At 38.9% G+C, this 16,105-nt stretch overlaps 1 protein-coding gene across 5 annotated transcripts in view; it reads right to left on the bottom strand.

Moving 5' to 3' along the window:
- The window catches only part of NNT (nicotinamide nucleotide transhydrogenase), a 94,344-nt gene that overhangs the window by 68,419 nt on the left and 9,820 nt on the right, over positions 1–16,105 (bottom strand). For all 5 annotated transcript variants that reach the window (XM_060142929.1, XM_060142932.1, XM_060142930.1 and 2 more), the window contains exons 3-6: positions 12,617–12,846; positions 10,096–10,313; positions 6,385–6,472; positions 1,348–1,436 (exon numbers count right to left, since the gene is read on the bottom strand). In XM_060142929.1, the coding sequence (XP_059998912.1) occupies positions 1,348–1,436; positions 6,385–6,472; positions 10,096–10,313; positions 12,617–12,846 (625 nt within the window). The remainder of the gene's footprint in view (positions 1–1,347; positions 1,437–6,384; positions 6,473–10,095; positions 10,314–12,616; positions 12,847–16,105) is intronic.

Below are 16,105 nucleotides of genomic sequence, written 5' to 3'. Positions count from 1 at the left end.
CCCCCAGTCTCAAGATAGTGATTAGATTAACTAATGAGCTATAAGAAAAGCATTATATCCGGTCAGCCACATCTTTCTTCACTGTATACTTATCTTAATAAACTGTAAATAAAATTGAAGTTAAGCAACAGCTATATTCTAGCTGTCTACTCTCTACATAATCTAAACCAAAGACATCAACATAACTTTTATAAATTCTCAGTAGTTAACTCAACACTGAGTTTCACATCATCTCCAAGTCAAATATATACACTTCCACTTTAATAGTATTGTCCACTACAATGAAAACTTGAACAACCTACTTTTGCCAGATTTGGGGGGTCTTCAATAACTTCACATCTGCAAACATTAAAAATTAAAAGCTAGGACTAATGACATGCTTAACTGTGGCTATCCCTGGCTTGTGTCCTGGTTACTTCAGAAATGCCTTTTCTCATTTCAGCAAGACAGCATTTTATCAGCACATCACCCCTCTAAACTCCCAGTAAGCACTGTAAACCATATTCTATTGGAACAGTCTTTACTCTGAAATGTCATATTCTTTTTAACTTTGAATGGTTGCATTTCTTTTTCATCATTCTATATTCAAGATTAGCAATGGTATTTTTCCTCTACTGACTTCAACTGATAATAACTAACTACATGTTTCAACCTTAAAAAAGTATTAGAACACATAAATGATAACAATACTCAATAAGCACGTAATAAAAGCTAGTATCTTCTGAAATGAAGAACAATTCTAATTGAACTTCTCTTTAAAGAAATTCCAGGAAAATGATGATACGTCTGCTTTAAAGAAATATGCAATGAACATAATCAAGTACTTTCACCTGGCGGCTCCACTGCTGCCCAATCAGCTTTATCTGCTTCCGTCTGTTGGATGCCGAACACATCCCTCACCCCCCATCCCAGTCTGCTCTCCAAGATGTCTCCCATACTACTCCCCTTCTTCACACTCACAAACATCTTTGTTCATGCCCTACCTAGTGACTAAACACATTCTGAGCAGAAATAAAACACAGTAGAGCAACATGTTAGAAAGTCAGGATGCAGAGAACTCTGGTCCCATTGCTAATCTACATGAAAATACAAGACTGAGTGTGAGCGGTTCATTTGCAATTTTTAAAAATTATTTCTGCTGTACTGGGTCTGAGTCCTTAAATTTTTTTTTCCACTAAGTAATATATTTTCACTTTGAGTTAACTTTGAACAAATGGATACATTTTTAAATGAAAAGAGCTTACAGAGCAGTTTCAGCGTGCTACTTCAATTTGCAAAAGGAAAGCATAACATCCACCTAAAACAAAACGTTTTTACCTTAACAGCAATCACCAGTAAAGCCCTCACCTTGTGTCAAATCCCCGAACAATCGCACCCATCGACTTTGCTGCACCTGCAGAGGCCAGCCCTGCCACACCGCCACCGACTATCAGAATCTAGGAAAGAAGGCAGAACCCATATGTTTTAAATAAAGTTCATGATCAACTGATTATGTAAAATCATCCGCTAGTAACTCTCAGGGCCGGGCACACAGTCAGCACGCAGTAATACAACAGGTGGTGCTGGTGGCGATGATCAGCCCTGAATAAATGTACTGTGTGGATAGGCTACTCTGTACCTGGACCGCCGCTGTTTTTCGGGTTTTTTCTTTCTTAGTTGCAGCACACGGGATCGTCCTTGCGGCATGTGGAACCTTTTGTTGCGGCTCACAGGCTCTTTGTTGCAGCGCAGGGGCTTCTCTCTAGTTGTGGTGAGCAGGCTCCGTATTTGCAGCACACGGGTTCTCTAGATGTGGCTCGCCGGCTCAGTAGTTGCCGCGCGGGGTCTTAGCTGCCCCGCAGCATGTGGGATCTTAGTTCCCCACCAGGGATCGAACCCCCAAGTCCCTTGCATTGGAAGGTGGATTCTTTTTTTTTTGGAAGGCAGATTCTTAACCTGGACCACCAGGGAATTCCCCCGGACCACCACTGTTTTAAAAAGTTTTTTAAAGCTGATGGCAAAGGCCAAAAACTTCACTAAAACTAGTGTGACACTCAGCATCTCAGTGTAAAAGCTACATACAGCACCATCAGTGTTACGTATGTTAAAGACTGACAGGTTCTTTCCCACACTATCAAAGCTACTTCTACCTAATACTATATATTATAGTATTCTAGCTCCCTCTCCCCTCTCAAATTTTAAGGTTTTCTATGTTCATAAAATATCAAAATAAGTTTCAAAGACGGGTACAACTTTGGTGAAACACCTACTCCTATTTTGAGCTTCTAAAAGGAACAGCAGGTGACCAACCACCTAATTTTGATCCACTTTCAATGAACTGCACCTGAAATCCGAAGCAATGTAACTAATCTCCCTAACCAAGGAAGGATCAGAGCCAAGAAAATCATAGAATTCCTCAGAAACAAGAGTCTCTCCGCCTTCTAAGAAACAAACTAAGAACAATGTCATCTGGAATGGGCCTTCCAGAGAAAAGACCTATTATACTTCGCAGTCAAAAAAAAAAAAAAAGCCACCCACAGAAACTGAGAAGTTTATAAATTCCCACCCACCCATCACGCCCACTTTTTCTGCCTGTTTAAGAAGACTAGGCTAGTGGAACTCTGCTCTGGTGACCCCTGGGCAGTGTCTCAGAGATTATGTGAATTGATCTTAATGGGAATGCTTTCTCTGGGGAGTCTACAAGAAACGGGACAAAGAGCGACCAGAGGGAACAAGACGCTGCTGGGCTCCAAGGCACCAATCCCCACTCCACACACTGAAGCCCCACCACCACTAAAAAAAAAAAAAAAAAAAAGAAATAAAAATAAGTAAAAGTCATAGGACTGGGCCAAGTTATCCTGAATCAAGAAATAACAGCAGGGGCTTCCCTGGTGGCACAGTGGTTGAGAATCCGCCTGCCGATGCAGGGGACACAGGTTCGTGCCCCGGTCTGGGAAGATCCCACATGCCGCGGACGGGCTGGGCCCGTGAGCCATGGCCACGGAGCCTGCGCGTCCGGAGCCTGTGCTCCGCAACGGGAGAGGCCACAACGGTGAGAGGCCCATGTACCGCAAAAAAAAAAAAAAAAAGAAAGAAAAGAAAAAAAAACAAACAACCCAATTAAAAAATGGGCAGAAGATCTAAATAGACATTTCTCCAAAGAAGACATACAGATGGCCAACAGGCACATGAAAAGATGCTCAACATCACTAATTATTAGAGAAATGCAAATCAAAACTACAATGAGGGTGCTTCCCTGGTGGCACAGTGGTTGAGAGTCCACCTGCCGATCCAGGGGACACGGGTTCGTGCCCCGGTCCAGGAAGATCCCACATGCCGCGGAGCAGCTGGGCCCGTGAGCCATGGCCGCTGAGCCTGCGCGTCCGGAGCCTGTGCTCCACAACGAGAGAGGCCACAACAGGGAGAGGCCCGCGTACCGCAAAAAAAAAAAAAAGAGAAGAAAAGAAATAACAAAAGACCCCATGATTTAAGACACAGAATCCATTCTTCAAAAAGGGAAGAGGGGCTGGAAATGGAGTTAATGATCCATCATGCCTACGTTATGAAGCGCCATAAAAATCACAAAAGTACAGGGTTCCAGGAGGTTCCGGAAGCTTCCAGGAATGGTGTCCAAAGAGGGCATGGAAGCCCCACACCCCATCCCACGTACCTTTCCCTAGTCATCTCTCTCAACAGGATGTTCATCTGCATCCTTTATCATAGTCCTTCATAATAAACTGGTAAATAGGAAGTAAATTGTCTTCCTGAGTTCTGTGAGCACCTCTAGCAAATTAACTGAACCCAAGGCGGGTTGTGGGAACCTCTGACTTACAGCCAACCTGTCAGAAGCACAGGTGACAACCTAGACTTGTGACTGGCATCTGAAAGTGGGTGGGGACAGTCCTGTGGGCCTGAGTCCTTAACCTGTGAGATCTGATGCTATCTCCACGCAGATAGTTTCAGAATTAAGTGAAATTGTAGGGCACCCAGCTGGCGTCACAGAATTGCTTGGTGTGGGGAAAATCCCCACACATTTGGTGACTGGAAGTATCAGAAGTGAAGTGTTCTATATGAAAGTTAAGGAGAGACACAGGAGCAAGAGTGGAGTTTTTCCTAAACAATCCTAAATCAGACATTCCCTCATCTGCAAGAGGATCTGGGACTTCCCTGGTGGCACAGTGGTTAAGAATCCACCTGCCAGTGCAGGGGACACGGGTTCGAGCCCTGGTCCGGGAAGATCCCACATGCCGCAGAGCAACTAAGCCCGTGCGCCACAACTACTGAGCCTGAGCTTTAGAGCCCGCGAGCCACAACTACGGAGCTCACGTGCCACAACTACTGAAGCCCACGTGCCTAGAGCCTGTGCTCTGCAACAAGAGAAGCCACCACAATGAGAAGCCTGCGCACCGCAATGAAGAGTGGCCCCCGCTTGCCACAACTAGAGAAAAGCCCGCGCACAGCAATGAAGACCCAACACAGCCATAAATAAATAAATAAATAAATAAATAAATAAATAGTTTTTTAAAAAAAGAGGCTCTGAACTCTGTAACATGACCTAGAAGAAAGGCTCCACATCATCAGATCACTCTCCACCTTGCTCACCACACTTGAAGACCAATGGCCTTCTTCACTCTCCTAGAAGCACTGAATTCTTTCCCATCACGGCACCTTTATGTGTGCTGTTCCCTTGGCCTAGAATCCTGAACCCCGCTTTCTTTCTTCCCATCCTTTAGGTCCCAATCAAATGTCAGAGGCGCCTTCCCCATCACCCTAACTACAGTAGCTTGCTCCTATGACTCACCACCATATCATGCTGTTCCTTTCTTTTATATCTAAAATGATATCCCATATGTGTTTGATGGTTTATTTATCTCCTCACTGTGGTCCCTACTATGTGTAAATTTCTGTGGCAGGGATTTTTTTGCCTTGTTCATGCCATATCCCCAGCTACTAGAACAGTGCCTGGCACATCAGAAGCCATCAACCGATTGATTTTAGCTCATTCTAGACATGTAAGAACACTCCATGTTTAAAGGAAACCCCAATAAAATATTATGCAAGCTACTTTTTTTTTTTTTTTTTTTTTTGGCTGTGCTGCACAGCATGCAGGATCTTAGTTCCCCAACCAGGGATCGAACCCACGCCCCCTGCAGTGGAAGCACGGAGTCTTAACCATTGGACTGCCAGGGAAGTCCCTAAGCAATCTACCTTGATAAGTCCATCTATTGTCCAATTCTTCAATATCAGGAAAGTTTTTCTGACGTGTAACTAAAATCCCTTAAGCTGCAATTTAAATTTTCAGTAAAGAGAGTCACTTTTCCACCTTTTAAAAGCTGACTGATTCTCCTTCCTTTACACCTCTTGTCTTCCGTTTCACTTTTTAATCCCTTATATTAACAGCTTTCCTCTCACCTTCCAGACAGATTCTAACCAAAACTGAGTAGTGGATTTGTGCATCAAAGCATTCAGCCAGTCTAAGACCAGCAGCCAACTTCTGGCCACCATGAGGGTCAGACCTTTTCTTACGATCCCGAGAAAGAAGTCAGATGTAGTCACTTTACGTATCACACCTCTGTGCTGTTTGCCCATACTCTCTTGTTAAGTTTTCTGGCCGCCACTTGAACCACGTGCCACCGTCTTCACCTGGTCTGTTTCTAAAGCCATGTATAACTAGATTTCTCAAAGCTGCTATTAACTTTTTTTCATTTTTTCTAGGAGATTTATTTTGTGTGAGAGCTCTGGGTTGATATAACAAAGTAATTAAGAGCAGGAAGCACCAAGTAAACCTGTACCCTACAGAGTATACTCTGCAGATAGATGACAACGTTTAAGGTCCTGTTTCCTATACTCTGCTGAAAGGCTTACACTATTATTTAGGGTCCGTGGCCTCGAAGGGTCACAGCATAATAGATTCTTTCACCTAGCCACCACCACCTCTCATCAACTGCTCCTCTGCTCTCAATATAGATTAAAGAAACTGCACCCTTTCCCCCTGCCAAACACCCTGATTATACCACCTACTATTTCCTGTCCTCTTGACCCAAAATTTGGCAAAAAGTGAGAAAACCAAGTCTTTCCTGAGCCCATGTGTCACAATCATTGGGAAGTTGAGAATTTGCTGAATGTATCACGAGGCTTTTTAAACAATTACTAATAAACAAGTCATCCAAAATCCCTTTAAGAATTCAAGTTAGAAAGTGAAAAACAGGAAAAAAAAATTGAACTTCCAGAAATGTCAAAATTCATTGTTTTCAAGTAACCTTAAGTAGCTTTGAGGCTCTGCCATATATTTGTATATGACATGAACATCATAATTTGCAAACAAAAAAATTTTAAATAACTATTTAAAAACTACCATACCCTTGCCTAATTCATAGTATGAAGAAATATTAAAGTTTTACCTACCTTAGCTGGAGGAACTTTTCCAGCAGCTGTGATCTGACCAGTAAAAAAACGTCCAAAATGATTTGCTGCTAGTACAACAGCCTTGTAGCTTAAGAAAATAGAAAAATAAATGGATAAATAATTCTATAAAATTAAAGAACTTAAGTTTATATAGGAGAAATTATTAAAGAATAAGAATAATAGCTAACATTTTTATAGTGACTACTATCTGTCAAAAACAGTTCTAAGTGCTGTATATATGCTTACTCCTAATCTTCACAACAATCCTATGGATAAGTATAACTATTATCTTCATTTTATAGGTGAGGAAACAGACACACAGAGGTGAAGAGACTTGACTGAGGTCTCTCAGCTAGTAAATGGCAGAGCCAAACGTCTGACCCTGGCATGTTGCCTACAGAGGCACACTCTTACCCGTGACGCTCTCTGACCTCTTTGTAATGAGCACTACAGAAGCTCAGTTGGGATAAAAAAAAATGAAGGGAAGACAAGAAAATGCTAACAATGGTTTTCTTTGGCAGCTGGGACTACAGATACTTCAAACTTTCTGTTTTACTTTACTGTTCAAATTTTCCTAGTTGACTGTGTAGTCTTTATATAATAGAGGAAAAAATCTTTCAAATTAAAAAAATTGGATTGGCTATATGCTTGTACATAATAAAATTCCAACCTCACAACAAAAAACACTTCCCTTGATCTCTAATGGTTGAAACCATGGGATTTTGAGACAGAGTGACCTCAGTTCAAGTCCAAGTTCTATCACTAACTAGCTTTGTGACCTTGGGCAAATTTCTTTAGTTCTCTAATCCTTGGTTTTCTCATCTCTAAAATGGGAACAAAAAGAGTCTCTTAGTGTTGTGAGGACTAAATGAGATAATGCAGGTAAAGCCCTTAACATAAAACCTGTTACAGTAAGTGCTTGGTAAATATGTTTTTAGCTAAAGAAATGCTCTATGTATCAAAAACTAGTAATTTATACCACCTTTTCTTTAATAGGATATTTTTATTACACTAATTTCATTTCCTATTACATTAATTTCATTCTCATTTTATACTTAAAAGGCACTTTTGCACACTCTCAGTAACACACAGTCTACCTTAACATTATGATACAAAGATTAATATCATAATGCAAATATTATAATGATAAGATCCACCTGCTAGTTGACAAAAAAACCTTTCCCTGGTCATATTTTTGTAAAATAATACTCGATATAATAATGCAAAAGCATGGAACAGTTACCACTATTACTTTAAGTTAAATCATATTAGAGCAGAAAAATATTTTAATGATTACATTATTTGTTAGTTTTGAATCCAAGTGATAGAAATTTTCAGAGAGAAAACATGATAAAGATTCAAAGGCCACTATAAGGAATTAATTTTGGAATTAACATTTTAAGATTCAGTTGTTATACTGGAAAAAAACAAAAACGAGACTGATTACACAGGAAATGTACAAGAAAACGTTGATAGTGGGAAAAGGTGATAAAAGTGGGCCTGTTTTTGATGAAAGCAAAAAGGGTCAGAATGAACATCAGGGAACTAGAAGGAGGGTGTCTTCACGGTAGGACAGCTGTGTGTGTGAGTTAGATAATGATTTATCACACATTGTATGGGTAAATATACTAGGTGATTCATCTCAAACTATGCCTTTTGCATATACCAGCTCAGGACGTAAGGCAATGATTCTTTAAACCGTGTCCCTGGATCGCCAAAAGTTCAAATTTCAGCCAACTCTGGGGCCATTGTGGCTGGGATGGAGAACAGGGAGAGAATGTTTCTACACACCCTTCCATCCCTCAATTCAATGAAGACCACTCTGTTCTTATTGGATTTGTTTATACTGCTTCATATTTCATTTGCTCAAAAGATTCTGCAGCAGAAAACCACTGATCTAGAGCTACTGGTGGGGATAACCTTTCACACATGTGCATTTCACATGACAAAAATCAACAGCACCCTTAAAATTTTACTTTGTACATTTCCTATATAAAATTTTAAGTCCCATATTGCATAACTCTTCCAGAAACTAAAGAAATATGACAAAAGTTTATTTTGTCCCTTAGTATTAATTCACATCACAAGAAATATCTTCAAACCAACCATTTGCCATATTACATAAGGACAACAAAATGTGTTGTTAACTTGTCCTTTTTGTTTACTGCATCTCATTTATATCAAATGTGAACAAGTTGAAACCCAAAGTGGAATCTGTGGCACATTTGATATGCTACATCTAAGATATGAAACCTAAGAAAACTTTCAGTTCATGTGTTAGCTTTAAGAGTCTATTCAGGTTAGTCTTTTTTCATGCGCCGTTTTATTTTTTAAATATTTTCATTTGTCGGTGCCTCATTCATATTAGCAAGTTGTCACTACTAATAGTTTTCATGCTTAAAATCTAATTCAACAGGCTTCTTAGATGAGCTGATTTCATAAGCATCATCTGACTTCCAGATTTTTCCCACTCTCCAGGCAGAGTCAGCAATACACTGTACTCACATAGTTATTCCTATCCCTGCCCCGTGGCAGGCATGGTTACTCAGTCAGAGCCACATTCCTCTGAGCTGATTGGGCCTTGGAATTCTTTTATACACAGTGGTCCAGGCAATCAATGGGGAATGAATTAGTGCTGGTGGGCGAATGAAGTTTATTGCCATCTTGGCCATAGTTAGCCCTCAGTTATCAATATGGGTTTTGACACCAGATGAAACTTCCTCAAGCGCACACATTTTCCCTATTCATTAAATATTTTATAAATGTACCTATGTAAAAGCTAATTAAAATGGTAAATCTACCAATATGTAAATATTAGATTGAACCATATGAAACTGCTAATATCCAACCATTTCTGACCCTATGACAACAGCAATTTATGTTAACTAAACTTATTGTGGTAATAATTTCACTATATATATATATAGCAAATCATTGTTTACACCTTAAACTTATACAATGTTCTATGTCAGTCATACTGTAATAAAACTGAGGAAAAAAACAGTAATTTCAACCTAATATATACAAAAATATACACATATATACACACACACATGAAATACAGTGTATCCCTGTTAAAGTACAAATAAATTCCAAAGAACAAAATTTGGGACATTATGTATTCGGAAGTCAGAAGTACTTTCTTAGCATAGACTCAGAAGCCTTATAATTAGTAAACTAAAAATAAGACTTTCTACATTGCACCCTTTCCCTTTCTCATCCTTTATGACTAACAGTCTAAAAAGCAGTACTAGATCTATGTGAATTTTAAATCATTTGTTCTAAATTGTTATCACTACCCTTGCTATCGACTTCAGTAAAATATGAGTTCACTATATTAAGGTTTTTGGATAATTAGAAATTACTAACACTATGGTTTACTTACCATAGTTTTTCATGAAAACAGATATTAAGATATTGCATTTCATTAAAAAAAAGTCATTTCCTTTGGTGGAAAGAAATACTACTTCCCTTCTACCCATGAATATTAAAAAGTAGTGTACAATAGCATGCAGAGTGAAGAGCCATTTCCCACTGATGACTGTGAAACAATACAAGTCTTAAAAATAATTTAAGTGCACTCTCAGAAGGCTGCAATCTCCCACAATCATTACAAGTAAAATCATTGTGAGAGAGAAGAGCTACAGTGAAGAGTGTTTCTATAGTACCATTGTGCTTTTGTTCGGCTGGAATGGAAAAGAATCAACCTACCCAGCAATGTTGGCCATGGAGCTTAGCGCATCGTATCCCTGAGCAATTGTGACTCTTGGAACCTGGTCCATCGCCAGAACTGTAGTTTTCCTTTTGGAAAGTTTATTTAGCAAGTCTGGATTTTGAGTTGGGTAAATAAAACTAATCAGTGTTCCCGATGTTTTTAAAAGGTCAGCTTCATGAACACCTAACGTTGGGTTAAGCATAGGGGCTCGCACCTAAGAAAAAAGTCATCACCAATTAAAAATGTAAATGCCTTTATAATATTTTTAAGTAAACAAAACAATTAAAATAATATGCCATGATTGAAGTAACACTCCAGAAGTAATCTCTCAGCAATACATTTCTGACTCAATTCCTAAACAAAATAAAGCACACAAAGATCTATGCCACCGATCATCTCACTGAACCTATGACCTCGTCCTGAGTAAGGAGCACACATACCTGGAAATAGTGTTGGGACAGGTTTGATAATGACAGGTAGAGCAGTAAAAAAATATGTAGGTTCTGCAACAAACCTGTTCTCCCAAAATCTATTACTCTGGTAAAATTAAGACATATTAGAATAAACAGGCAGGAAGTTTTTGTTGTGTGTTCAAAGAATCAACTCTTCTTAATTTTGGCAAGCACAAACATTTGGAGTAGTGAGAAGTTAAGAACAACATAAACTAAAATATCCATGGTAATATGTATCAATTTATGTCACCTTAAAATTCCAGAAGAATATTTATAGATGAACACAACTCAAACTAGTAGCCTCACTGAATTGGGTTTAAGCAAAAAGCTACAATATATTCTGTTAAGTATCAGTCAATGAACACACACTGCACATGCTTGAAAGTTTCAAACGTCCACTTTTTCAAGCCAACTTTTTTAAAATTCCATTTAAAAAGGTGTTTTAAAATGTGTTTCACATCCCTGTTTAAAATCAATCTTAAAGTATATAATTTCATTAGCTCCCAATTTGCAGCAATAGTGCTTTTAGGCTAGTAAGCACAGAAAAAGAAAAACAACTCTGAGACTTATGTTTTAAAAGGAAACAGAAACACAAACACTGGGTCAATACTGTCATTTCACAGCATTTCATCTCAATTTACCTATGAGACACCTTTATCTGTTATTCCCATTTCAGTTGTTGATCTGGTGATGCATGTGATTTTAGGTTCTGGACTTTAATTAAGACTCTCTGACAAGGCCTATTTTTCCTCAGTGAGAATCTATAATATAGATTTAATAAAAATTAGAGGACAACTTTGAATTAATTCTCCTGGCCCCTATCAAATGCTCAGCTGAGACTGTTGACATCTGAGCAAGTTAAGCCACTAGAACATTTCCCTGAAGGTGCTTTTGGGTCTCTAGTTCCTCAGGATATTAATAGACTTGACTCAAAAAAGAGACCCTAAGATCAAGTAGTTTATTAGTACGAGTATAAGGTTACTGAAGTTTTTATATTATAGGATTTCTCAGTGCATTTAACATGCTCATACGCATTGTGAATCCCTAAAAGGAACACAGAGCGTTTCTAAAACTTATGTGCACCCTACTAATCCTTTTTTGTGGGACATCTCAAAAGGTTTTGGTCCCTATAACATACATTACAATGGGTTATACTCATTTTTCTATTTTCTCTAAGCTCTTTTATTATACCAAGTTACATTACCAAGTATCAGTATACCTAAACACTTAAAAACTTCAACTGAATTACTATTTATCTCCATATCATATTGTTATTAATTTTCTATAGAAGAAAAGTTTTGTGTCTCTGCAAAAAACATGATTTAAGACCCTATCAAGTTATTCAGTGGACTGTATGTAAAAAAAACGACGTGATTGAGTTCCCCTTAGAAATTAATGTAGGAAAAAAGCGGGTCTATCCTGAAAAAGTAAGCAGCTTATTTTAACCAGATAATCATGCTTATTTAATCCATACTTCCTTACCTGCCTTGGTTACAGAAGGCTTAGGATTTAAGTTAACGTTCAGATACAGTCTCTCTTTTCTCTACATGATTTTTTACTTAAGATTTTATTTGTAAAATTGCTTTTTTATTTGTAACATTGCTTTTTCCAGAATAGTCCTCCCTCTCTAGAAATAGTACCTACGTCAGTTAAATCACTATTCCTTCAAGGTATCAGAAGATCATTCTACATTCGGTCCCAGGAGGAGTTCCATGCCTCCTTTCCATTCTAGAAGCAGTTAAACACTCACCTGAGGGTACTGTGGACATATAGGAACCATGCACTGCAAATTTTCCCTAGGCAATAAGAAGGGCACTTCCACATAGCAAATGTAAAAAGGAAGATCACTTCTTCTTTTCTCATGGTTAAATATAGGTCACATTGCCTGATAAAAGTTCTACTGGAACATGAAGAATATTCACAACATGCAACCATTTCTTTGAGGAAAAAAGCATCATTTGAAAGTATGGAAAATTATAAGCATAGAAGAGGTAATTTAATCTTTCTACAAGAAGATTTAGAAAAGTCAGCATGCCATAAATGGAAGGGGGAAAGGAATAATTACTTTGACCACCAAATCAGAAGCCAGCACTTCCTTCGCCCCTTGGATCTGGGCACCTGCTGCTCTGTAGTGATCATCTGAGAACTTGGAAGCTTCGCCAGCACCCGACTCCACAACAATATTAAAACCCTGCTTGACCAAGGCCTGAACGCCAGCAGGAGACAATGCCACTCGCTTCTCATTTTGGAAAATCTCTTTGGGGACCCCAATAGTCAGTTGCTTATATGGAATTCCTACAACAAAGACAAAAAAAAAAATGTGGTAAATAACACCACCAAAAGTCAGTGTTTTAATAATACCGTTCAGAAAGCAGAAATGGGCAGTCTGTTCAAAATATACTGCACATACAGGCTGCTGTTCAAAATGATGTTCCTGATTCATACTCATAATTTTTTTACTTTTTTTGATAAGATGACTAGAAATTTTTATATCCACTCTCCTGAAAACCCAAATATTTTATTTAACCAAATGGCTCTCTTCAAGGCCTGTAACTAGCTTAGCTTATTCTTAGGGAAAAATACGTTGAAAGGCCACTCAACAGGCTAACCCCACTCATCTAACTAACCCTCTCAGGTTTATGGTCTCCTGGTCTTTACCTTTAAGGAAGACAGAAGTAATTAACTATTTTGAAAAACAATCCTACACTAGACACTTTGATGGCCTGCCACACCCAAAGTCCTTTTCTTGGCAATTTGGCCATAGGCAATTCCTCATAGATTTCCAAGTGTTGTATCTTAAGACCTTCCATTCTTGGCCACAACTGATTAGACCAGGGGTGGGCAGCTGGGTCAGAGATAACAGTCTACAGGCCAGACCTAAGGAAAACCAGCAGCCCGTGAGATGACTTATACAGGAACTCTGCCTGAGGACACTCCATGTTGGCCAATGACTATCCAACCCAATCAGGTTCTCTCAAAGGGAGTTTGGATGCAAGACCCACCGAAAAGGACAAAGAGAGTAGAAGGGTGCAGCAGCTATTCATAAACACAGACATGAGATAATCAAAGGGAGGTCAGCAGCCACAACAGTAGAAACATCAGTAGCGGACATGCAGAGGAGTCATGGCTATGAAATCCAGAATAACATCCCACTTTTCCAAGAAGTAGATGAAGGGTTTCCCGGGCTCCCATACTTCCCAAGAATCCATAAAATAAAAATAAACCCTCATCACAAAATATAACATGATGTGATTGTGTTGCCTGCAACACAAAAGAACCTGTATAACACAGAGTTAAATTATTTATATATGGTTCAGACCAGACTTAGCTAAAGTAGCCTAGTTTCTTCTGTTGTTTTACTCAATATATGGACACAAACAGATATTTTTTTTTAATGAAGAGCGTCTGCTTCTATATAAGTTTTACTAAAGTTTAGAAAACCCACTCTAGCAATCTAAACTCTGAATATATATAATAAAAAGATAAATCAAATTATCTCTACAGAGTAATTTATTGAGACCTTAGAGAGACTAAATCAACCTAAAATAGCTGCATTTGGACATACAGTCTTAGATCCCACACTGTTTAAGCAGTAATAATTGACAGTAGGCCAAAGGCAAACATATGCTGAATCTTGCTCTCTACTTAAAAGAAGAGGGAGGAAAATAATTGAAAGCTGGCAAATATCTTGAATTAATGTGCAAAATTAAATCACATAAACTAATCTGGAGTTCACTTATCTGACAACCTCAAATTATCTAGGTCCTACCAAAGACAAATGAAGTCGTATCAAAAGGATTTAGTATCCAACCTCAAAGGGCTTCCGCTGGCCAAATATGAGCCAATTTGAGCATCAAAAAGATAATTAATTGCAATGTAGTAAAACACATCTAAAGATGTTAAAATCCATGAGTTCAGGATAATAATAAATGTTTCAAAATCCAAAAAATAAATATTTCCTGGGCCTCCCTGGTGGTGCAGTGGTTCAGAGTCTGCCTGCCAATGCAGGGGACACGGGTTCGTGCCCCGGTCCGGGAAGATCCCACATGCCGCGGAGCAGCTGGGCCCGTGAGCCACGGCTGCTGGGCCTGCGCGTCCGGAGCCTGTGCTCCGCAACGGGAGAGGCCACAGCAGTGAGAGGCCCACATACCGCAAAAAAATAAATAAATATTTTCTAAAATCTTCATTGGTCAACTCTGGAGAAAGTAAGGTGTGATAGGCAGAATCATGGTCTCCCAAATATATCCATGTCCTAATCCTCAGAATCCAATACATGGCAAAGGAGAATTAAGGTAGCAGATGGAATTAAGGTTGTTAATCAGTTGACCTTGAAACAGGGAGAATATCCTGGATTATTTGGGTGGGCACAATGTAATCACATGGGTCCTTAAATGTGGAAGAAGGGAGCAGAAGAGTCAGAGTCAAAGAATAATTTGAAGATGCTATCCTGCTGGACTGGAAGGCAGAGGCAGAGGCCATGAGCCAAGGAGTGCAGGCAGTCCCCAGAGGCTGGAAAAGGCAAGGGCACAGATTCTCCCCTAGAGCCTCTGGAAGTGAGAACCATTTCAGACTTTGGCCTCCATAAGTGTAAAATAATGAATTTGTGTTATATGAAGGCAGTAAGTTTGTGATCATCTGTTACAGCAGAAGTAGAAAATGTATACATAAGAAAACCAGCTGATTAGCAAAACTAGTAAATAATGGAAAATAATCAAACATCTACCCACCCTTCCAGTACAATCTCAGAGTGACTAAATACAGTTGGCCCTCCGTATCCACGGATTCAACGAACCACAGATCAAAAATATTAAAAAGATTCCAGAAAGTTCTGAAAAGCAAAACTTGATTGTATTAGGCATTATGAGTAACCTAAGATGATTTAAAGTGTACAGGAGGATGTGTGGAGGTTATGTGCACATACTACACCATTTTATATAAGGGACTTGAGCATCCGCAGATTTTGGCATCCACGGGAAGTCCTGGAACCAATTCCCCATGGATACCAAGGGATGACGTAATACAGGGAAAGATTTTTTAATAGAAAAATTCTAACTAATAAATGAAGATAAAATGATAGAATATCACCATTTTAAAGCCCCTGATAAAATCACGGATTTACTTAATGATCATCAAATGACTGCTACAGCGTTTGAGTGAAAAACTGATGAGAACTTCACAATAGATGGATCACACTGACAGCATCTAAACTCACTGATGAATCTTCTTGATGTGCTGCAACAGATAGTACACAGCATCACCTATGAAATACACTTGCCAAAAAAAGCAAACCTGGGTCTGATCAAGCCTCTAGCTCTAGCTAAATGTTACAGAAAATACAAGCGACAGAGAAACCGGTTAAATAATACCAAGGGAATTCAATAAGCTAAACCTAGATAGAATGTGAGAAATTCTACAGAACAACTAAATTCTTCAACACATAAATTAAAAAGAAAACAGAGGAGAGGAACATACAGACCAAAAGAGACATAAGAGACAAGCAAGCAAATACAACACATGGACCCTGTTCGGATCACCATTTGAACAAAGCAACTGT

This window comes from Lagenorhynchus albirostris, chromosome 3 (genome assembly GCF_949774975.1).
Source record: "Lagenorhynchus albirostris chromosome 3, mLagAlb1.1, whole genome shotgun sequence".
NCBI lineage: Eukaryota > Metazoa > Chordata > Mammalia > Artiodactyla > Delphinidae > Lagenorhynchus > Lagenorhynchus albirostris.
The sequence above is the reverse complement of the archived record's forward strand: the minus strand, read 5'-3'. Positions and strand labels throughout refer to the sequence as shown.